This window comes from Hypanus sabinus, chromosome 11, assembly GCF_030144855.1.
Source record: "Hypanus sabinus isolate sHypSab1 chromosome 11, sHypSab1.hap1, whole genome shotgun sequence".
NCBI classification, from domain to species: Eukaryota; Metazoa; Chordata; class Chondrichthyes; order Myliobatiformes; family Dasyatidae; genus Hypanus; species Hypanus sabinus.
The window spans coordinates 86488493-86514415 of record NC_082716.1 but is presented as its reverse complement, the minus strand read 5'-3'; the positions used below and the strand labels follow the sequence as shown (position 1 = coordinate 86514415).

The following is a 25923-nucleotide window of genomic DNA, read 5'->3' as shown; positions in this document are numbered from 1 at the left end:
ACATCAAGGCAGGGTTTGACTCTATGGCATCCAGGAACCCGACAGAAATGGTCAATGGGAATCAAATGTGTAATTCTAAATTGGCTAGAGTCCTGGGAACACTGAGAGAGCCTGACTGCCTCCCTATAAGTATTGAAGAATGAAGAACAAATCAGAGTCTGGGTATTTTGGGATTTGCCTCCTGACTCCTCAAAGTCTTCCTCATTTCAACAAGATACAGGTCAGGAATATGATGGAATACTTCATACTTTCCTGGATGATTACAGCTTCACCCAAGTTCAAAGTTCCATCATCATCCAGGATAAAGTTGACCTCTACCATCTTAAAGAATAGGGGCAGTAGTGTATAAGAAAACACCACCAATATGTTCCTCTTCAAATTGTCACTGGGATTAATTCCTGAAACTCTTGCACCCATAGCACAGAGAGAGTACCTTTCTCTTGGATGGCAATAGATCATTAAGGCGGTTCACCGTTATCGTCAAGGGCAGGAGGGATGGATAAGAAATATTTATATTGCCAGCGATGTCTATCTGTCCATGAACAGTAATAGAATGTTCATAGCGTAGTAATATGCCTTCCTCATGGGTCAACTTGGTACATCCTTGCAAATTCCATTTTCCATCATAAATATTCCTTTGTAGAAAGTGAACTGCAAAATTTATAATTGTTTTCAAGCTAATTTGGACATTCCGGTGGTGATAGGAGATAATTTATAAGTACAGGTATGTATGTCATATTTAATGTGATATGTAACTTTTGTTTTAATAATACTAGCATGTTTTCCTGCAGAGTATTGTGTGCACAGGACTGCTGAGATGGTATCCAGATCCCCACCTCGTCCATTGTATTCAGTCATGTGAGGTAAGTTGCAATATTTCATTACAGACATAACCGTCCCATCTCTAATGTCCCTTTGCCATTCTGCTGTCTTTCTTTTTTGTTGCTTTGGCTGTACGCCAACAAAGCCAGTTCCCTTCCAGAGATTTAATCTACACAGGACTCCTTTTCAATCTTGTTCCTTCCTTGCTGCCAGTAGCAAAACACGAAGATGAACATATCACCTAGGAGTCTTGAGCGAGACCAGCAATACAATGGAAACGTAATTTCCCTGAAGGGTCAGAGACAGGACACACTTGGGCCTCTTCCCTGCAAACTAATAAAACTGGGTCAGAGTATCCAGAAGTACAGTCAATCAATTCAGCTATATTAGTCAATACAAAATGTGATTTATAAATATTTTACATAACATGGTGATTCTTTATTTACTATGTTTTCTTGTGGGACAAAAGAAAATAATTAAAAAATAATGTGTTCAAGAACTTGATCTGATTTACCTGCAAGAAGGTTGAACAATTTTAATATTAACATTCTTTGTTTTTCTGGGTATTAAGGAAATGAGCTTGCTGGGTTGAATGGCCTTTTCTTATGCCGTGATTTCGCTCTTCTTTTTTCTCTCTCTCTCTCTTTTCTAATGTATCAGAAAACTAAAATATTAAGGACAGAAGCTATCATGGAATATGTTTAAAAATTTCATAACATCGGTGTGAAATTTGTTACTAATCCTTTTAATAGAATATGATGATGGAAATAACTAACTGAGGTCTTTGAGGTCTAATTTTCTATTTTTGAATGCATTTATTATATTCTCCAAGTTTCACCCTATTTCAGCAAAGTATTCTTTCCTGGGATTGTGATTTGGTCTCTGAGACTCGTTGCAATGTCTGTTACTCAAGTGCTCACGTTTACCCACAAATGCTGTTACTATACCATGATACTTCCTGGATTCAAAGGCATTCAGGAAGGATACTCAAAGGATTGGTAGCAACTACAAGAGTGTCAAAATGTGCTTTAAAGTGGAGCCCAATATCTAACAGCATGTTTGAATGAATCATGACGACTATTTTTCATATTGCAAGGGTCATTCTGCTCCATTTAGTAACAGTGTCATGTCTGCTGTTCTGCAGCTGAAGAAAGCCCCTTTTCAGCAGTTGGCACAGGATGTGTTGAGATGTTATTGCTTCTGTTCTCTTGGTTTTTAATTTTTTCTTCTGCTAGGTTCTTGAATTTTCCAGGAAACCTTCACAAAGACAGTAATCAGATTCACATGGAGCAAAGTGCTGCCATAGCTTAGCTTCCTGGTTCCAGCAATAAAACTTGCATTTACTTTTAGTGGATGTGACTTGGACAAGGGGAGCTTCACCTCTCCTACACTAAGCAGAATAGATTTGGCATCATACACACAAGAGAGTCTGCAGATGCTGGAAATCTTGAGCAACACACACAGCATGCTGGCGAAACCCAGCAAGTCAGGCAGCATCCATGCAGGGGATTAAACAGATGATGCTCTGGGCTGAGACCCTTCATCATGACTGGAAAGGAAGTGGAAATAATAAGAAAGTAGAGGGAGGGAAATGAGTACAAGCTGACAGGTGATAGGTGAGATCAGGTGATGAGGAAAGTGGGTGGTGGGGAGAGTGGGAATAAAGTAAGAAACTGCAAAGGGTTAGATCAGTGAGACAGAGCTGAAGAAGGAGGAGTCTAACAGGAGAGTACAGTGGACTATGGAAGAAAGGGAAGGAGTGAGAGAAGCAGAGAAAAAGAGAGAAGTCAGAGAGATTACCAGAAGTTTGTGAAATCCATGTTCATGCCATCAAGTTGGAGGCTACCCAGACAGAATATGAGTTGTTACTCTTCCAACCCGAGTGTGGCCTCATCGCAGCAGTAGAGAGATGAAGGTGGATAGATGTGTCAGAATGAGAATGGGAAATCAAATTGAAATGGGTAGCCTCCAGAAGGTCCTGCCTTTTGTGGCAGCCAGAGCAAATGTGCATGATGAACCGTCCTCAATCTACTTCAGGTCTCACTCTTCTTGGATCAGTATCAAGTCATTATTTGAGATCAATAGCAGAAGAAGCCTTTTGGTCCATTGTACCTTGCCAGCTAAAAATGAAGTTATTCCAGTTGCTTTCACTTTCTAATTTAGTTCACAGTTTTGTAGCCTTTGAATTCACTTGCTCATCCAGGATGAGCTTGTCTTCTGTATTTTGCTTAACACACTTTATAAAATATCCCAAGAGTGATCATTAAACAAATATCATACCAACTCACTTAATGGAATTTTATAAAACCAGAAAAAGAGAATTTGATCAATAGAAGTGTTGCCATGAATTTGAGAGACTCCATTCTAATTAGAATATCTTTGTGCACATTCAAGAAAGTCATCCAATCAACTATGATGTTTAGCTGGTTTATGCAGCAAAAAACACATGTTATATTCATTATTGGTGAATATGCAGAGCAATATAACATGGGTATTATAATAAGACATGTAAGTGAAGGCATTTCTTCTGGCTTGGTCACAGGAGAAAAGGAAATACTTGCATTTATTTGGTGCTTTGTACTATCTTAGGGTGCCTCAAAGCAAGTTATAGCCAAGGAAGTGCTTCTGAAGTGGCAGCTAATTATTATTTAGCAAGATTACTATACACTAACAACAACAGAATATTGAGCAGATAATATAGCCAGCACTTGGGATAATTTCCTCTGTCATTCTTCACATAGGTTGATGGGATTGCTGAACTGGAGCCTCAGTTCAACAGCTTATCTGCAAAGGCTGCATAATTCAATGACTTAAGTTTCTTTGAGTAAGTGGCAGGTAGAGGGAGACAGCTTTCACCACTCAAAAATTATCTGTTCCATCCATTTTCAGTTTTTATTGTTGATACATCTGCCTATACAGAAATCAAGCACTGCTAACTTGCATTTCAAACCACAGATATCTCTGGTTGAAGTATATACTAAGATCTGAACCAGATGAGTTATTGTTTTGAAACTTATCAATGAAGTGATCAAATAAACTACAGAAACTTTTAAATGCATGTGAGTGAAGCCCCCAATGGTGGATCAAGAACCAAAATTTTGCTTCTTGTAGGCTACTGATCACAAAATTTCCAGACAATAGTTCTTTTGGTAACCAGTGAGAACTTGAGTAGGGTAACCAGAAGTTTTCTGAATCCCAGGAGCTCATATGGTTTTTGGACACATCACTGGGCTGGAGTATGTGGAACAATGGCCAGTGGTACTGATGGGAACTGTGGTGTTCAGCCACTCCTCAGTTTAAAAATTAAGAGGTGACAGTAGTTGGTGGGATCGGTTTGTGCTCCCAGAGAAGCTATGACAAGTTGCTGCAGAGTGCTTTTTAGATAGCATGTGATGGGAGTGCTATTTAGAGGGATTTCTTAATCCTGGATGATGTTGGAACTTTTGAGTATAGATGAAGTGGCAGTCATTCATGAAGAGATATTCCTGACTTGTGTTTTATTGCAACAAGAAAACCCTTGGGGAGTCAGGAGTCCCAGGATCTGTTCTACTGCTGTAGCTGTAGCAGTCATGAGGCTGGTTCTAAACATTAGTGATACTCAGGTGGGAAACTTTGTGATAGTAATGACACTCAAAAGACCATACTTCAATGTACCCCAAAACATCTATGTGGTGTTTTTCTAACAGAGGAGATGACAAGGAAATGGAGGACCTTGGAATCACTGATTGATGTTGCTGTACGTTGTCACAAATACTGAGATACAGTCAAACCATTTTGCCTTGTATTATAACCTGACATATTGTGCCGTATATAATTACACTGAGGTAGTAAAAGGAAAACAGAATTCAGAATATAGTGCTGTATGTACAGAGAAAGCACAGGTAGACAAGTAAAAGTGCAGGGACCATGCCAAAGTAGATTGGGAGGTTGAGTTCATTTTTATGACATGATAGGTCTGCCCCACAGAAGAGGGGAGAAGATAAAATGACAAGGGTAGGAGATACCCTGACAAGTCATGAAGAAGGGTCTCAGCCCGAAACATCAGCAGTGCTTCTCCCTATAGATGCTGCCTGACCTGCTGCGTTCCACCAGCATTTTGTGTGTGTTGCTTGAATTTCCAGCATCTGCAGATTTCCTCGTGTTTGAGATATCCTTGATTACATTAGCTAAGTTCCTAGGGCAGTATATGTACTGAGGTAATACTTGCTACCCTTGACCTTCATGGTGGTTGAGGTCGTAGGTTTTGGGAGATTCTGCCAGAGTATATTATAACCATTTAGCTTTATGCTATTGCTTTGTGATTCCAGAGCACGTTTTCCTTGCTGTCCATTGACTGCAGTTTGACCAGAATTCTGTGGTGCCATACTAAGTCAGCTGCTGTCTTGTTATCAAGGACATTTACTTCCACCTTCAGTCCAGACTTTCAGCTCCATAGTCTAGTGTTGGACAAGTCTATGATGAAGTCTGGAGCCTACTGTGGTTGGCAAAAGCCAAACAAATAACAACGAAGTTGTAATCTAGGTGATATTTGATGGCACCATTGACAACACCTTCCATCACTTTGTGTGCTGGGTCCCCCCAGGGAATTGACTGTTTTATAGACAGTAGTAATCATATTTTAATTTTTATTTATTCACTCTCTTGTAAATACTTAATGTTTGTACTTCATGTATTTTTCATGTAGATGAACTTTTTGCAGATTTTTTAACAAAAAACACCTTTCATCACTTTACTATTGATTGGGAAGTAATTAGCCAGATTGCATTTGTCCTACTGGTTTTGAACAGAAAATAGCTGGGCAATTTTCCACATCACGGTTGGGAAGGTACCAACATTTTACCCCACTGAAATAGCTTGTTTAAAAATATGTTGCTGGTTCTTAAAGAACAACACTTCAGTGCTAGAGAAGTACATACAGTCATACAACATGCCATCCTGAGCTAGTCCCATTTGGCTGAAGCTGCCCAATATCTCTCCCAGCCTTCCTATCCATGAACCTGTCCAAATGTATTTTAAAGTCAAAGAAGAAACAATATGTGGGTATGTGAAGGAGGTAGAAGGGAATGATGGTAATAGGGATGATCAAACAGGAGCCATTTTTGACCATTGTGCTCAATGGTGTCCTTCTCTGAAGGAAATGCTAAGGTGACTGCTAAATTCTGATAGCTCATGAGCACCACCAGCAGATTATCCTGTGGTATTGCATCCTTGACTAAGCTTGAATTTGGAGTAACTTGATTCAATATGCTGGATTTTATTGCTATCCATGGTCTCTCAAGCCAAGCCACTCTGAGCTTAGTGGTTAAACAATATTGTGAGATTTGCTGAAAGGCCTATAACACAAAATGAACTTTTTTTTAAGCAATCAAATTAATGGGAGAAATGAAGGGAAATAGTTGCATTATATACATTGTAGGCAAGAAGCAAAAACCTGCAGTTGATAGAAATCTGAAATAAAAACAGATGGTATTGGCGTTTCTCGGTAGGTTAGGTAGTAACTGTAGAGAGAAATTTAGAGTTAACACTTGGTTAAAAGAATGAGGAAAACTTAGATGTTGCAGAGAAGAGGAGGGATAAAGAGAACAGCGGGAATTTTTGTGACAGGGTAGATACTAAAGGTGACTGTATTTCATAGGCAGTGGAGGTACCCACTGAGAGTGGGTAGTGAAGGCTTATTGATCACAGCTGATCTGTCTTAGGGAGAGGATTATTGAGGGGAGAGAGAGTTAACAGAAAATCAAATAGTGTTGAAATGCCCAACAGGTCATGCAGCACCTGTGGAGAAAAGTAAGATAACTTCACAGGGGTGTACTGTAGGATTAAGTTTCCAGTATTCAACAATTAGACTGATGCAAAAAGCCAAAGGAATTAAATCTGGAGAAGATGATGCAAGGAAACAAAAGATAAATGATAGGATACTTACAACTGTCGAAGAGGAAAATAACTCTACACAACCAGAACATAGAAGGGCATGTAGATTAGAAGGCAGAGGGTATACTTGCTTTTATTATGTGAGGTACAGAATATACAGGTTGATCATGCTGGAAATGTATAAAGTACCAATTAGGCCACACCTACATATATTGTGCGCTGTTCCTAGATACATTGTGCTTTCCAGGGAATATGTGACAGCTATAGTGGATGCAATGAAGCCTTATAGCTACAGGGAGACATTGGTTAATACAATGTGAAAATAGGCCCTTCAACACAGTCTGCACCAACCATCAAATGTTCATTTTATACCATCCTACATCAATCCTTTTCACTTTTGTTTTCCACATTCCCATTAACCTCCCCCAGATTCAGCCAATCATTTGGACAGTTTGCAGTGGCTGACTAATCTACCAACTTTCTGCCCACTTTGTTGACAAGCTTTTGTTATAAGGGAAGATTGACTACCCTTGCCTGTATTCTTATGAACAAAGAAAAGTTCAGGAGATTTAATTTTGAGGTATAAAATTAAGAGTTTGGGAAACTCTCTTCTAACCTATTTAGAGCCATTAATGTTGTGACATTCCCCTTGGTCAATATCCTGGAGGTTACCAATATGTAAGATCATTTAGTTTGTTCACCTTGTTAGCCCATCCAGACAAATGGTTGAATCACACTCGAACCATCCATCATCTGAAATCACCTGCATGAGCTGACCAAACTGACCACTCTCACTTGGTGTAATGCCAGAAGCCCCTTTAGTCTTGCCCTTGACCAAAAGAAATAAAAGACAACACAGCCAACAAAACTTTCTGTATTGAAGATTATCAACTCTCAATTAATAGCAGTGACTGGTACGACAATGTGTCAAAATTTATAAGACATGACGTAGTGTTCTCACTGCACTTGTATATCACATTGTTTCCTTTTTGATAAAAAAATGATGCAAATAACCAACAATCTAAATATGGAGTCATAGGATTGTATAGGGGAGAAACAAGTTCTTCAGCAAAATATCAAACCGACCAATATTAATTCCACTTGTCTGCATTAATTCCATATCCCTCTACACCTTGCTCAGATTTCTCTTAAATATTCCTCCTGTTCCTGCCTCCTCCATCAACTCTGGAGGCTCATTGCAGATACCAACCACACTTTGTGTGAAAAATTTGCTCATATCTCCTTTAAACCCCCTCCCCTCCCCGCTCTCACCTTAAACCTAAGCCCTCTCATTCTGGACATCGTTTGGGAACAGAATCTGGCTACTTGCTCTGTCTATACCTCTTGTATTTATATATAACTCTATCATGTCACCTCTCAACCAGAAAAGGCTCTCTTTATTCCCACTCTTTGCCTTCTGCAAATCAGCCAATGCTTTATCCATGCTAGTATCTTTCCTGTAATACCATGGGCTCAAGTTAAGCAGCCTCATGTGTGACACCTAGTCAAAGGATTTCTGAAAATCTAAGTACACAACATCCACCAATTCTCCTTTGTCTATCCTGCTTGTCATATTTTCCAAGAATTTCAACAGATTCTTTTGGATGTATGTCTCCTGCACCTTCTGAATTACTTCCAGACATCCCAGCTGTCCCTGCTCTGCCATCATCCCTGCCAGTAATTTTTTTTTCAATCAATTCTGGCCAACTCCTCTCTCATGCCTCTATAATTGCTGATAGATCTGACTTTAGCTTCTGCTCAAATTTCAGAGTGAACTTGATCATATTATGATCTCTTTCCCCTGAAGGTTATTTTGCCTTAAACTCTCTAATCAATACTGGTTCATTGCACAACAATCCAGAATAGCTGATCTCGTAGTGGGCTCAACCACAAGCTGCTCTAAAAAAATCATCTCGTAGGCATCCTAAATATTCTCCCTCTTAGGATCCAGCAACAAACCAATTTTTCCAATCTACGTACATATTGAAATCCCTCCATGATTACTGTAACATTGCATACATTTTCTGTCTCCTGGTGTAATTTGTAGACCACATGCTTACTACTGTTTAGGTGTCTGTATATAACTTCCATCAGGGTCTTATTACCTTTACAGTTCCTTAGCTTTATCCATAATCCATATATGGATGATGGGATGGTAAACGGGATTAGTATGCAGATGATACTAAGGTAGGTGGCGTTGTGGATAATGAAGTAGGTTTTCAAAGCTTGCAGAGAGAATTTAGGCCAGTTAGAAGAGTGGGCTGAACGATGGCAGATGGAGTTTAATGCTGATAAGAGTGAGGTGCAACATTTTGGTAGGAATAATCCAAATAGGACATACATGGTAAATGGTAGGGCATTGAAGAATGCAGTAGAACAGAGTGATCCAGGAATAATGGTGCATAGTTTCCGGAACATGGAATCTCATGTGGATAGGGTGGTGAAGAAAGCTTTTGGTATGCTGGCCTTTATAAATCAGAGCATTGAGTATAGAAGTTGGGATGTAATGTTAAAACTGTACAAGGCATTGGTAACGCCGAATTTGGAGTATTGTGTACAGTTCTGGTCAGCGAATTATAAGAAAGATGTCAACAAAATAGAGAGAGTACAGAGAAGATTTACTAGAATGTTACCTGGGTTTCAGCACCTAAGTTACAGGAAAAGGTTGAACAAGTTAGGTCTTTATTCTTTGGAGCGTAGAAAGTTGAGGGGGGACTAGATAGAGGTATTTAAAATTATGAGGGATATAGATAGAGTTGACATGGATAGGCTTTTTCCATTGAGAGTAGGGGAGATTCAAACAAGAGGACATGAGTTGAGAGTTAGGGGGCAAAAGTTTAAGGGTAACACGAGGGGGAATTTCTTTACTCAGAGAGCGGTAGCTGTGTGGAATGAACTTCCAGTAGAAGTGGTAGAGGCAGGTTCGGTATTGTCATTTAAAGTAAAATTGGATAGGTATATGGACAGGAAAGGAATGGAGGGTTATGGGCTGATTGCGAACCAGTGGGACTAGGTGAGAGTAAGCGTTCAGCATGGACTAGAAGGACCGAGATGTCCTGTTTTCGTGCTGTAATTGTTCTATGGTTATATGGTTATAATGATTCATCATCTTCCACTCTATGTCACCTCTTTCTAATAATAGCTTTCATTTTTTTACCCAGATCCACATCACCCCCTCTACCTATCTGCCTGTCCTTTTGATACAATAAGTATCCTTGAACATTAAGCTCCCAGCTATAATATTCTTTCAGCCACAATTCTGTGATGCCCACAATGTCATATGCGCCCATCTGTAACTGTGCTGCTGCAAGTTCACATACCTTATTCCACGTACTGTGTGCATTCAAATATACCACCTACAGTACTGTATTCATTACTCTCTTCAATTTTGTCCATATTTTACATTGCAACCCATCTTGTTGACTGCAATTTTGCCCTATCATCAGTATCTCTTTGCTAACCGTCTCACTACACACCGCTTCTGTTTGTAAACCAACATCCCCATCCTCAGCATTATTACTCCGGTTCCCATCCTCCTGCCAAATTAATTTAAACCCTGTCAAACAGCTCTAGCAAACCTGCCCAAAAGGATATTGGTCCCCCTTGTGTTCAGGTGTAGCCTGTCCCTTATGTACAATTCATACCTTCCCCAGAAGGGATCCCAATGCTCCATAAATCTAAACCCCTCCCCTCCGGCAGATCCTCAGCCACACATTCACCTGTTTATATGTCTCTCTTTGTCTTGGTATGATAGATATCAGAATCATATTTTCTCTATTGAATTTGCCCTGTAGACTACAACTCCGGATAGCCAGTGTTAATGTCTTACCCCAATGATCAATGGTACAGCTAAAAAATGTTTTCAGTATTCAGCAGGTCAGGCAGCCTCTGTGGAAATGGATTGAATTGAATTGAATTGACTTTATTTCTTACATCCTTCACATACATGAGGAGTAAAAATGGAAAGAGTTGATGTTTGAATTACAGGACCCAGGGCCCAATCTATACTCATGAGCACTGTTTCAGGCTCATAGCCCTAACAGTAGGTCACTGGACATATCTGTTTCTACGAGAAGCACAAAACTTACTTTCCCTGTAACAATTCACTTGTAAATGTCTCCCTTCTGTATGCATGTCCAACATCATTTTTCTCTGCCTAAACTGAAAGAGGTTGAGGTATTTCCAACACATATCTTGGGTTACAATGGACTGACTTGTAGCTTCAAGTCACTGGTAGATAATCTCTATGTACCAGTTACCTCCTCAACCAATTAGACAGCCATAATGTATTGTGCTTCTTTCCTGTTTCCACCTGTTCGTAATTTCCTTACATCAGATAGTTTCATATCCTTAATCTCTTGCAGTCAAGGCACACATTTCTTTACCACCTTCAGTGTCTTACTCCAATGTGCATTAGTTCCTACCCTGTGGTGTATATGACACCAGTCTATCATGAATGAGGCAGGTGACTCCTACAATCTTTTCACTTTCCAGTCTTTGGCCCAGTCTCTCAGACTCACAGATATTTGGCCTCCAGCTTCCAGTCTCTGGCCCAGACTTACAAACATCAGGTGTCTGATCTCCAGACTACCAGACCCGAAAGCTTTGACCTCTGGAGTCACCAAGCTCTGGACTTTTTAGGCTGAGACAGTTCAGACTTCGCCAACCTCCAGCCACTGACTCCAAGATATTCCAGCCATGGGTTTGACCTTAGGGCCTCAACCCCAGGACTCGCTGATCATGGTTTTGACCTTCAGGCCTCAACTTCCAGACTTGCATGGATTTCCAACCCTGTTGACCTGAAGGGTCCTTATGATTCTCACTTGTATGGACCTTCGTTCTGGTACCTGAGGTCCTGGGAATAGCCAACCTAGGGATTGCTGGTTTCCTCAGCACTTGGAGGCTGGACCCCCAGCATTGCTGATCTTCAACACCAGATACCGAACACCTGAACACCCGCTCCTTCCCTGACTCTTCATTCATTTCCCATGACCTCTAACTCTCCCTCACCTCTGTCCCTAAACTCTAACCTGACCCCTACATCCTATGCTGTTCCCAAAATCATCGCTATGAATCTTTAAAACAAGTAAGTCAGAGTCACAACATCAATGGACAATCTTCCAACCACCAGGGCAAATTATTCCCAACTGTTGTTTGTTATTCCACATCCTGGATTTCAAGATAAGAACAGTTCCCTTTTCAAGAACAACGAGGTTTGGCAACTAAAGGAGGTTTTACCAGCACCTAAATTCTGAGAATAACTATCAGTACACCTGCTGAGTTCTTGAATAATACTGGCAGATCTTTGGAGGTTTAGTTTCCTAACTATTCCTAAGTCAGGAAGTAGAAAGTACAGCTAAGATATTACAAGCTTGTGACATGAGGGGACACTTCAAACTTTGTGTAATAAATGTTTCTGACTTTTCAGATACTGTTTCTTACCCTGAAGTTTTAAACCCCTTTTCATTTTCAAAACTTGTAGCAGATAACTTTGGTTGAACTAGAATGTTTTACCTTGATTTTTTTTTAAATGCTGGCTTACAATTTATTGTAAATAGGAGTCTGGAGAGTAGTATTGAGAGGCAAGCGGCACGTGTTATGTTCCACACTGGTAATACAAAAGTAACCTTAATGACTGAGTAACTAATTCTAATCTTCAGTGATTTCCATCAATGATTTCTAGCCTTTTTCATAATTAATCTAAATACTGAAAGTAAGATATTAGCTTGCTCTCATCTTGAATCCACTGCTAGATTCTTTCTGGGATGTGCAGATTAATTCATGCCCTTGCAGTGATCAACATCTGACTCTTTCAGTGGTTACAACCATGAGATTCCAGATTGTGTTGAATGCACTTTCAGTGTATCATCACTAGGTTTGTTGTGCTGTTCCAGTTTTTTTGTTATCTTTCCCTTCGCCGCATTGATACAGAGTTTTGAACCCCATGTGCTCTTCACCATCCAGATGATTTGTTTCCAACTCCTGCATCATTGTCTGTCTCTGTCTCTTCCTCTGTCTGTCTTCAATTGAAGCTCTCCAGAATGCCTGTTGTCACCAGTGTCAACTGCTACAGTGCTATTCCTGGCCAACTTTCCATCTATTCTCTGAAAATTAAAACTAATGGAAAATGGATGTTCATTATCCCAGCCTTCGCCAAGGACTATTCAGCAGTACTCTTTCCTGCTGATCCACATTTGCTTCCAGTCTAATAAATGCCTTGATTTTTAAAATTTCATTCTTGTTTCAATCCTTCTGTGGCTTATCTCAGTAACCTACTGTAACCTACAGTATGTTCTTGATTTTTTTCCAGTCCTATCATGATCTCGCTGTTGACAGTGTCCAATCAGTTGTAGAGCCTCATCCTTAATTCCTTCTTACTTATATATTGATAAGATGCACAATCTGCAGCTTTGAACAACTTCCTTTCATGCTTCTTGGTATTTCTTTCACCATCATTATCATTATGTGCCGTATCGTATGAGTAGGTCTTATGACCATGATTGCTCTTGGTAAATGTTTTCAGAGTTGGTTTGCCTTTGCTTTCTTCTAGGCAGTGTCTTTACAAATTGGGTGACCACAGCCATTATCAGTACTCTTAGAGACTGTGTGGCACAGTGGACGCATAACCAAGACTTATGATATGCACCAGCTGTTCATATGACCATCCACCACCTGCTTCCATATCTTCATGTGACTCTGATCGGGGGGGGCGGGGGTCAGTGCTAAGTAGGAGCTACACCTTGCCTTTGGGTGTCCAGTCGGCTAGCGGAGGAAAGGAGCGCCTCACACTTCCTTTGGTGGAGACGCAATTCCACCACACCTCCCATTTATTTGGCTTAATGTTAGATTTTCTTCAATTATTCTTCCCTTGCATGCCTAATGTTGTTTAAAGGCAGGATGTGAAAGCAGTTATTGGTGACACATGAACTTGTGTGGCTAATGATGTGCAGCTTACTGCATAGAGCATTCTAATTTGTTCAGCCAATGTTGCCCCATGTGTAACACAAAAAGAGAGAGAGTTTGGAACATCGTTAGCACATTGTATCTACGTACAGATACAAATGTATCTACATGCAGATACAAATTCCCTAGTCTTGGAACCTAAACCAATGTTTTAGCAGAAAATCTAGTGCAAGTCTCTTCTGCAACTAAAGAGATTCAGTGTACAAGAAACATGGAACAGGGGGAACACCAGGAGGACAAGAGGTTTCTCTTTTAATGTTAACCTTTGGAACTGATGAGCAAAACAAGATTTAAATGAAAACTGTGGCATTGGGGCCAAATCCAAGTCTTTGAAGTTTACAACAAAGTATTCTGTCTTACACGGTATCTGGAGATACTTATTTGGTGCAGTAATATTACAACCATATCTCAACAGATCAGCAAAACAGTGTCAATCCATTTTCAGATATGAAGAGGAATCTAAGCCCAAAATCCTTGAGCTGAAGTTATAACTGCAGCAGCAGGAACTGATTAAACCACCAGAATTAAACAAAAAAAAACTGGAAAGAGAGAAAGAATTTGTATTTGTGGCAAAGCTAAGTTTTTAGAAGGAAGTAGCAATGGTGAGCTGTGTACTTTTTGTGTAAGTTCCTTTCTATAAAACAGCTTGAAAGCAACCTTGGTAGATGAGCTGAATGTCTGCTATTTAACTGAAAAACAAAACCTCCAGATTCAGGAAGCCTGAAATAAAACAGAACATGCTGGGCATCTGAACTTCCACACTGGTAAGGAAACACCAATGCCCTCGAATGGACAATCTTACAGAAAGTAGTAAATATAGCCTAGTCCTTCACGGGTAAAGCCCTCCTCACCACTAAGTACATCTACATAGAGTGTTGCATGAAAGCAGCATTCATCATCGGCCACTCCCACCACCCAGGTCATGCTCTTTTCTCACTGCTGCCGTCAGGAAGATGGTACAGGAACATCAGGACTCATGCCACCAGGTTCAGGAAGAGGTAGTACCCTCAGCCATCAGGCTCTTGAACTAGAGGAGATAACTTCACTTGCCCCATCATTGAACTGTTCCCACAACCTATGAACTCACTTTCAAGGACTAGTCCATCTCATTTTCTCTATATTTATTAATAATTTATTTAATATTATTATTATTATTCCTTTTATTTTTTTTGTATTTGCACCATTTGATGTGTTTTGCACACTGCTTGGCACAGTCTTTCATTGATTCTATTATGGTTACTGAATTTATTGAGTATACCTGCAAGAAAATGAATCTCTGGATTGTATACAGAGAAACATAGAAAACCTACAACACAAACCTACAATACCTTCGGCTCACAAAGTTGTGTCAGACATGTCCCTACCTCAGAAATTACTGGGCTTGTCTATAGCCCTCTAGTTTACTAAGATCCACGTACCTACCTAAAAGCCTCTTAAAAGACCCTATCGTATCAGCCTTCACCACCGTTGCCGGCAGCCCATTCCACGCACTCACCACTGAGTAAAAACTTACCCCTGACATCTCCTCTGTACGTACTACACAGCACCTTAAACCTGTGTCCTCTTGAGGCAGCCACTTCAGCACTGGGAAAATCCCTCTCATCATCTTATACACCTCTATCAGGTCACCTCTTGTTCTCCTTCGCTCCAAGGAGAAAAGGCCGAATTCGCTCAACCTATTCTCATAAGGCATGCTCCCCAATCCAGGCAACATCTTTGTAAGTCTCCTCTGCACCCTTTCTATGATTGTATACATGTATATGATGACATAAATGTACCTTGATAATGAATATACTTCAAATTTGAAAAGGTTTATGCAAAATCAGTTGAAATTCTATTGCAAAAGGCCCATTATGGAAGTGAGTTGGGAGTGACTTCCTACCTCAGGACCATTTTCCAACATTATGCCCAAGTCCTCTAAATTCCTTAGTATCTAAACCTCTATTTACCTGTGTCAGGATTATGCTCAGTTATTTGGCCTCCATAAATCCTTAGGGTGGAGAATTCCTGGATAAGAAATTTCTCCTCATTCTCTGTCCTGAATAGCCAACCTTTTATTTTGAGAGCTCTGGTTCTAGATGCCTAGGCTGAGAGAAATATCATTCTTGCATCTATATGGAGATATAGCATGAAAACAGGTTCTTCAGTCCACTGTCTGCAAATCACTCATTTTTACACCCCTAACCTATTTGTTTTACTCTCCACATTCCCATCAAGTCCACACCAATGGAGTCATACTACTGTACAACATGTAACAGCCCACCACATCCATGTCATTTATTGTAGCTATTTACAATGATCCCATTTACCTGCAATGGCTCCATACCTATCAAAGCCTGAGTGATTCAAGTACTAGAGTAGATACCTCTTAAATGTCATAAACCCCTTCCCTCACATGTCCTGATCCTACTACTCACCTAAACACCAGGGGAAATTTAATTGTAAATAATTAACCTGCCAAGCCCCATAACTTTGTAATGTGGGATGAAACTGGAACACCGATTGTAAACCCATATAGTCACAGGAAGCATGCTAACCCCACACAGACAGCGCCTAAGGTCAGGATTGAACCTGGGTCACTGGAACAGTGAGGTAGCAGCTCTGCCAGCTGGAGCACTACACCATTACCCTTTCAATTCCTGTGGAAAAAAATGTTTCAATAAAATCTTTCTTTCTATATGGAGTTTTAGGCATAGTTGTGTAATCTCTCCCCACGGAGCAACAGAACATCTCCAGGAATCAAAAAGTGGTCTTAATTTCTGTGCAAAGCCTTATTGTAATGTCTGGCTAAGATTGAACACTGGAAGCTCCAACCTACAGTTTATGGTAGAGCATGTCTGTATTCATTTTCAGCTATCTTTTTGAAAATTATTTCTCATTATGACATGGCTGTATTCCATTGTCTGACACCAGAAGTGGGTGCAAAATGGTTTAAATTTGCATTAGTGTGATTTTGTTTTCCAAGCAATGCCATCTTTTTGGCCAATATTCTTCCCTCAACAATTACTATCCAGAAGAATTAGTTGGATCAACTTTGCATTCATAATTCCAAGCATTGCATGGTTCCTTCCCAAGAAAGACAAATGTAAAATTTGAAAGATATGAATCTTACTTTTCCCACTCTTTTGTTTAAATAAGGTAAACATCAACCCTTAATGGCCTCTGACTGCTTTATTGCATCAGTTGTGTGGTACTAACTGCTTCAGTTGAAGTGGAGGGTCTTTAGGGTCCCTCTGCCCACCATCCTATTAGCTAATGTGCAAGCCATAGAGAATGAGGTGGATGATCTTAAAAGGAGACTCAGCTACTGCAGGGAGATGCAGAACTGCTGTGTATTCTGTTTCACAGAGACCTGGCTCTCCCCTGCCAGCCCTGACTGTGCCATCTGACCAGAGGGATTTTCGATCCATCGGATGAACTGCACGGTATCTTCGGGCAAGACAAAGGGAGGTGGTGTCTGCCTAATGATCAACACTGTGTGGTGCTCGGACACAGTGGAACTGACAAGCTCCTGCAGTCCGGACCTGGAACATCTGTTGCTGAAGTGTCGTCCCTATTACCTGCCACAGGAATTCACCTCGGTCATACTGACAGCGGTCTACATTCCCCCCCAGGCGGATGTAGAGTGTGCTGTGAATACACTGTACGCCAACATCAGTGAACTTGAGACCAGCTATCCAGAGGCGTTGCTCATTACAGCCGGGGACTTTAACCAGGCCAACCTCAGAAAAGCACTGCCAAAGTTATACCAACATGTCTCCTGCTCCACTAGAGGTCCGGATATACTTGACCACTGCTACACAGCAGTCAAGGATGCCTACCATTCTGTCTCACGACCTCGCTTCGGAAAATCGGACCATCAGGCCGTACACCTCCTCCCGGCTTACGAACAGAAACTGAAGCGGGAGGTCACGATGTCGAAAGTGGTGTCGCATTGGACTGAAGAAACGGACGAAGTCCTCCATGAGTGCTTTGAATCGGTGGACTGGTTAGTATTCAAGGACTCGGCAGCTAACCTCAATGAGTATGCCTCAGCTGTCACGGGCTTTATCTGGAAATGCACAGAAGACTGTGGGTCTCGCAAGATGATCTGGATATTCCCTAACCGGAAACCTTGGATGAATTATGAGGTCCAGTCCCTTTTGAAGGCTAGAGCTGTGGCTTTTAGGTCCAGGGATACCTGTCGCTACATGGAATCCAGGCGTGAACTCCAGAAAGCCATTAAGGGCGCCAAGAGGCAATATCGAGCCAAGTTGGAAGCCCAGGCTAACCAGAGGGATGCCAGTAGACTATGGCAGGATCTAAATGAGATCACTGGGTGCAAAGAAAAGGATGGGAATATCAATAACTGTAGTGCTTCTCTTCTTGACGAACTTAATGTATTCTATGTAAGAATCAAACAGAAGAGGATCGTTCCGCCCCCTCCGGATGAACCGGACCTGGTGGCATCGAGATTCATCGTCACCGAGGAAGATTTTAGAAGAGCCTTCCTGAAGATAAATCCAAGGAAGGCGACGGGCCCAGATGCCGTTCTGGGACAGGTTCTCCGGGCCTGTGCAAGTGAGCTAGCTGGAGTGTTTGCTGACATCTTCAACCACTCCCTGCTTCAGTTTAAGATCCCCTACTGTTTTAAGAAGGCAATGATAATCCCAGTGCCGAAGAAAAGCAAGGTGGCATGCCTGAATGACTATCAACCTGTGGCTCTGACATCAATTGCTATGAAGTGTTTTGAGCAATTGGTTATGGCACACATCAACCATAGCCTACTGGTCAACCTTAACGCTTTGCAATTCGCCTACCAGAGCAACAGGTCAATGGGAGATGCCATCTCTCTGGCACTACATTCCTCCTTAGAACACCTGGAGAATAAAGACGCATATGTAAGGCTCCTTTTCATCGACTACAGCTCTGCCTTTAATACCATCATTCCAAATAAACTGATTCCTAAGCTCCGGAACCTGGGTCTTAGCACTCAGATCTGCAGCTGGATCTTCAACTTCCTCACAGACAGGACCCAGGCTGTAAAAATAGGGGACAAGCGCTCCTCTACAATCACTCTGAGCACCAGTGCCCCACAAGGCTGTGTACTCAGCCCTCTGCTGTACTCACTGTACACCCATGCTCGTGTAGTCAAGTTTCCATCAAACTCCATATATAAGTTTGCTGATGACACCACAATTGTAGGCCATATCTTGGGTAATGATGAGTCTGAGTACAGAGAGGAAATTAAAAACCTAGTGGCATGTTGCGAAGACAATAGCCTATCCCTCAACGTTAGCAAGACGAAAGAATTAGTTGTTGACTTCAGAAGGAGTAGCGGACTGCACGACCCCATCTACATCGGTGGTGCGCAGGTGGAACAGGTCAAAAGCTTTAAGTTCCTTGGGGTGAATATCACAAATGACCTGACTTGGTCTGACCAAGCAGAGCCCACTGCCAAGAAGACCCACCAGTGCCTTAACTTCCTGAGAAAGCTGAAGAAATTTGGCCTGTCCCCTAAATCCCTCACTAATTTTTATAGATGCACCAGAGAAAACATTCTTCTAGGGTGCATCACAACCTGGTATGGAAGTTGTCCTGTCCAAGACTGGAAGAAGCTGCAGAAGATGGTGAACATGGCCCAGCACATCACACAAACCAATCTTCTGTCCTTGGACTCACCTTACACCGCACACTCTCAGAGCAGTGTTGCCAGGATAATCAAGGATACGACCCATCCAGCCAACACACTTTTTGTCCCACTTCCCTCCGGGAGAAGGTTCAGGAGCTTGAAGATTCATATGGCCAGATTTGGGAACAGCTTCTTTCCAACTGTTGTAAGACTGCTGAACGAATCCTGACCCAGTTCTGGGCCGTACCTTCCAAATATCCGGACCTGACTTGCACTACTTTACTTTCCCTTTTCTATTTTCTAATTATGACATATAATTTAAATTTTTATTATGTTTACTTCAACTTGTACTTCAGGGAGCGCAAAGCACAGAATCAAATATCGCTGTGATGATTGTACGCTCTAGTATCAATTGTTTGGTGACAATAAAGCAAAGTAACCTGATGCCTGTTGTATGAAAGTGCACCCTACCTTTCATACAACGGTTATGTGAGAACAGTTGTGCTTTATTTTGTCGGTCTCTCCACTGTGACGCTGACATCTCCATTATAGGCCTCTTGCGTTGTGCCTGGGCCTGTGGACAAAGAGAGTGGGCTAATATTTCAATCACCCCTATTATGCATTCACAAACCACTTTTCAAATTCTGGTGCCTAATGATTTTCAGTGACTTAAATATTGTATGTACTATGTAACATCCATTATTATTTGAAGAATAGATTGACTCATCATGCAGAAAGGTTGTAATACTTAACCAACTGACTTGCTAGCAATAAAGAGAAAGTGTCGAAAAATTTTTACTCATACATTAGTTTGGACAGAGCATCACTGGCAATGTCAGCATTTATCACCCATCCCTAATTGCTCTTGGGATACTGAGTCCCTTTCTTTCACAGCTGCAGTAGGCAAATAGAATGTTGGCCATTGCTAGAGGGATGGGATTTAAGAGCAGGGAGGTTATGCTGCAACTATACAGGGTACTGGTGAGGCTGCACCTGGAGTACTGTGTGCAGTTCTGGTCTCCTTACATGAGGGAGGATATACAGGCTTTCGAGGCGGTGCAGAGGAGGTTCACCTGGTTGATTCCAGAGATGAAGTGGTTAGACTATGAAGGGAGATTGAGATGCTTGGGACTGTACTTGCTGGAATTCAGAAGAATGAGAGGAGGTCTTATAGAAACATATAAATTTATGAAAGGGATAGATAAGATAGAGGCAGGAAAGTTTTTTCCACTGGTAGGTGTGACTAGAACTAAGGGACTTAACTCAAAATTCAGGGGAGTAGATTTAGGACTGAGATGAGGAGGAACTGCTTTTCCCAGCGAGTGGTGAATCTGTGGAATTCTCAGGTCAATGAAGCAGTGGAGGCTTCCTCAGTAAGTATATTTAAGGCAAGTTCAGATAGATTTTTACATAGTAGGGGAATTGAAAGGGTTATGGGAAAAAGGCAGGTTGGGGAAGATGAGTATATGGCCAGATCAGCCATAATGGATTGAGTGGCGGAGCAGGCTCAATGGGCTAAATGGCCTACTCTTACTCCTATTTATTATGTTCAGTACCCTAAAGATCACATTCAACAGTGCTTTTGTGGAGAGAGTTCCAGGTTTCGAATCCAGCAATGACATAGGGTTGGTAATATCCGATATTTCCAAAAGAGGATGTTGTGCACCCTAATGGAAACCCGTTGGTGATGATATTCTCCATGCGTCTGAAATGCTTGTCTTTGTTGGTGGTTGATGTGGCTTAATCTGTGGTGGAGCTGCATAGCAACTCATGCTGATGGGCAGTGAACTCTACCAACCAGAGTACATTTTGTGCCCTGGCTATTTTCAGTTTTTCTAAGTATAGTTCAACATGAGGGGACAGATTTATTACCTATGGGAAAAAAGTAGAGATGATAATCAGGTTGATTCCTTGCCCATATTTGGCCTGATGCCCTAACCTCAAGTTAATGATAGGACTGGCATCAATGGATTGTTAGTCCAACCCTCTGAGTTAGTCATTTGGCACTCAGTTCTAGCCCTACCATAATAACAATAAAAGGAGCCTTGCTAGGTTGAGGGAGGTTTAAAGTTTATTCTACCTTTTGTGAAAAAGTTTCCTATTTTGTTTAGCCTCAATGAATGGTTTAAACCACAAAATGCTTATACTAAATAGTTTTGGTTAGTATGGACGCTTGGTAACACATTGTGTCAAGTAAGTTGGACGGTACACTTAGGATAAAATTCATCATTTGTTAAGGAACTTATTTTCTGGAAGTTCAGGTCATTTGAACTTCACAAGGCTGAACTTCAGAGGTTGTATTCAACCTGCAAGTGCTTTAACATTTTACATTTGGCATTTATACCCCTTTACTTTCATGAGCTAAAATTCCTGTAAGCATACCAAAGCTCTCTTATATTTTAGGTTCATTTAGATTAGCTTTATTTTAATCAACATTTAATCACAGCATATCTTTTGGGGCTTTATTTTACCAACAGCTCCAGTACAACCACAGGCTCTGCTCTTATCAGTGATTTATGTCAAAATCTAGGAGATGGGGAAACCACTGAAATATGTAAGCTACATTTTGTTGCATTGCATTGATCTTGTGAATAGTGCAGGACAGAAACACTGCATGAAATTTAATCACTTCACTTTAATGGTGCTGAGAAGTGTGAAAAGGTACACTTTGACAAAAAGAATGAGGTAGGAGTTGGTGGGGATGTTATAACCAAAGGGGTTTGCAGACATAAAGAACACAATGCATAAATCTTTGCAAGTTGGAGGGCAGAACCTGATTAATAAAGCATATGGGATCCTTGGTTTCAGAAATCATGATGCTAAGAAGAGGTTAAGTTGAATCTTCATGAAATCCTAGCCTGACCACAACTGAAGTATTGCACCCAGTTTGATTGTGCCCTTTAGGGTAGATGTGAAGGTCCTGAAAGGCAGCAGGGAAATTTACAAAAATACTTCCAGGAATGAACAATATCAGTTTGACGGGACTGCAGAATTTCCTTGGAATAAGGAAAATTGATTCAGATTTATTTATCACATGTACATCAAAACATACCATGAAATGCCTCATTTGTGTTAACAACCAACTCCACCTAGGGATGTGCTGAGGATGATCTGCAAGCGTTGCCACACAATCCATCACCAATATTGTATGCCCATAATAGATTCACCAACCAACAAAACAACAGCAGCAAAACAAGCCCCTTTCCACCCCCCCCCACACACACACACACACACACACACACACACACACACACACACACACACACACACACACACACACACACACACACACACACACACACCTTTAGTCTCCAATCTCCAGACTTTGGACATTGGACTTATATCTTTGGCATCAACCCCCAGATTGCTGATGGCAGGACCTTGGATTCTAGTCTCGAATTCTGGGTGCACCGACTGACTGGCTCCCATGTCTCCTGCTCACATGAACACAACATCATGAGCTTTTGAGTGCAGACTGAGTGCTGATGTCATTCATCACCCATCCACATTGCTGGACCTCAAATGTGGAGTGCAGCCCTGGGCAGTGGATGTCTTTTGTCACCCTGTCATGTCACGTGACTTTGAACGTGGAGCAAGGGGCAGAGGCCTGAGCTCTAACTTCTCCACATCCCTGTCCCTAAACCCTAATCTGATCTCCAACTTTCCAATATCCCTGTCCCTAAACCCTAATCCGATCTCCAACTTTCCAATATCCCTGTCCCTAAACCCTAATCTGATCTCCAACTTTCCAATATCCCTGTCCCTAAACCCTAATCTGATCTCCAACTTTCCAATATCACTGTCCCTAAACCCTAATCTGATCTTCAATTTTCCAATATCAGTCCCTAAACCGCTTTTGTCCCAAAACCATCTCTATGAACCCGAAAAAAATACAATTAAGTCTAAGCCATGTTGTCGGTGGAGACCACAGTGTGCACCATCTTGAAAAATAATGGTAAGATTTGATGTAAGTGTAAAAGCTAATGGATAATATATAGAGTAGATAGAGAGAAGCCGTTCCAATTTTATTTCAGAACTAGCCATTTCTAATGAAATGCTGTAAGCCTAACATTGTTTTCTCTTTCTTCCTTGAATACTGTTGTGCACTCTCATATGATAAATCCATTAACAAATACCATTAGACCCATTTTTTTTTTAATTATCTGCTGCTTTATAATGAAAAGCAATGTCTCTTGAAGTTGCATTTATGTGTCTTGGCATTCTTTCCCTCTACAAAAATGTGTGGTGTAATTTCTCTTTCAAGATCCTTGAGTGCAACAATTCTTCTCCATTGCTATTTCTCTTCAGTGTTTGTTTTCCCCCTTCCTTCAGTGTGCTGTTCATGTTCTTCACTATGTCTCCCTTTTATCCATGTGGTTTTAGTTTATCTTATATCCATACAGTTTATACCTTGCCTCCTTTATGTTAAGTTACTTGTTGTGTAGATTTGTAAGGTTTGAGCAGGAAATATAGCTGTGTCAAAAATATTTTTTTATAATAGCATTCACTAATGAAGTCTGAAAAGACTCCAAATTATATCAATTTGGCTGAGGTAATTGCCACATGTGTTAGCCATGAAGCATTTTTATTCGGATAATCTAACTTTAAACATCTGCACAACATATGAAATATTTAGAATACACTACATAGTCTTCAAGTGGAGAAGTAAAGCTACTTAATATTTTTGAAGTCCTTTAATAAAGTGACAGCAAACATTAACAGAAAATGTCAGAAATAATTAACAAGTCAGGCAGCTTCTGTACAAAGAGAAACAGAGTTAGTGTTTTAGTTCATTGACCATTTAGAAACAGGAAAAGTTAGATATTAAGCGGAGCAGGACAAGGGAAATAGTGCATTAAAGTGAATAGTAAGAAAAGCTGAATGACACAAGTGGTGATAGAGGCTTCTTAATCAGAGTTGATCTGACTGGAGGAGATATAAACAGAAGGGATTGTTTAATGACAAAGGGAATTAAAGAAAATACACTACAGTCTCGGGATTTGTAATTAAATTCAACAATTCCAAATAACAAACCTTTATATTTTGTTTCAGAACTGGCTAGTTGTGATGAAATATCATATGCCCAAAATTATTCTTTATCCTTTTTCTCTCCCTCTGCGTGTTCCCCCTCCCCCCTTCCCTTCCCTTCCTCTCCCCCTCCTTCCAAATTCTGCCTGATCTGTTGAATATTTCCCACATTCCAAATTCATATATCTACCAGATGCAATGTTTTGTATCCCACAATGGCAACTTGTCCTAATTCATCTCCCTCTGTTTACATCTCCTCCAGAGAGGCGAAGTGTGATTAACAATCCTTGACCATCCTCTGTTAGTAAACAACACTCCTGTGTCATTCAGTCTCTCTGGGTCCACATTCAATACAGGCATACCCTTTGTTCTCCACATCTGTCTGCTCCTCCCTGCAACTTAATAATGTTTTATTGCTGAATTGGAATTGTTTTTACTATTGTCACATGTACTGAAGCACAGTGAAGACCATGTCATATTTCCTGTTCATACAGATCAATTCATTTCACAGTGCATTGAGGTAGTACATGTAAAGCAAAAAAAAAAGCAGAATAAAATGCAACAGTTACAGAGAAAGTGCAGTGCAAGGTAGAAAATAAGGTACAATATCATAATGAGGTTGATTGTGAGGTCAGGAGTCCATCTTATTGTACTGCGGAACCATTCAGTAGTCTTATAACAATGGGATTAAAACTGTCCTTAAACTCAAATCTGGTGGCGCATGCTTTCAGACTTTTGTACCTTCTGCCCTATGGGAGAGGGGAGTTGAGAATGTCCAGAGTAGGTGAGGCAGTGAGAAGTATAAACAGAATCCATAAAGAGGAGGCTGGCTTCTGTGATGTGCTGAATTATGTTCACAAAGTCTGTTGTGCTGAAATATTAGCTATGGTTCTCTCTCTGCAGATGCTGAGCAGTTCCAGCATTTTCTGTTACTAGTTCTAATTTTAAGCTTCTACAGTTGTTTGCTTTTTAAAATCAGATGGATTCCAGATATTCAGAAATGTGAGGCTGGAATGAAGAGATATTACAATTGACTCAAATCCTCAGTGGACAATACTCAAATACATCATGGAGAAACCTGGCAGTATCCACTTTAAGAGGAGAGTTTCTGGTTAGTTCTGTGAATCATATTCCTGATAAATTATTCAAACCATCTTACAAAGCAATTCAGTTAAACAATGAGGGTACACTATTGGGCATTATTCATATGAATTTCAAAAGGGCATAAAATAAAGTTCAGTATTTGAAAGTACAAAAATAGTGACAGAGTATTAATGGAAATTTGGTTAATTTAACAGGAAAAGATGACTTGGCAAAATTGGGAAACAAATGGAGTGGGGTGGGGTGAATTTCAAACATATGAACACAATAAAGTAGTATCCATCAAAAAGGTTAATCCTAGGTAATAATCACTTGGTATTCATTAACCAGCCGGTCAATGCGTCATTTTATCCGTGAGTATAATTGAGATTTGGAGCACCTCAAAACCATTTGTCTTGTGAGCCAGACCTCTCTGAGTTGGCACATTTGGCAAATTAATCTACAGTTTTGAGTACCATGTCATCAAAAGGATATTAATGCACTGGCAAATGTTCATAGATTAGCAACAAAGATGATTTAAATACTTA

General features: G+C 40.7%; 1 protein-coding gene across 1 annotated transcript in view; it reads left to right on the top strand.

The window, feature by feature from the left end:
* Positions 1 to 25923, top strand: part of LOC132402172 (pappalysin-2-like) — a 371016-nt gene that overhangs the window by 311108 nt on the left and 33985 nt on the right. Inside the window, exon 20 of the mRNA XM_059984850.1 lies at positions 792 to 863. Within this exon, the coding sequence (XP_059840833.1) occupies positions 792 to 863 (72 nt within the window). The remainder of the gene's footprint in view (positions 1 to 791; positions 864 to 25923) is intronic.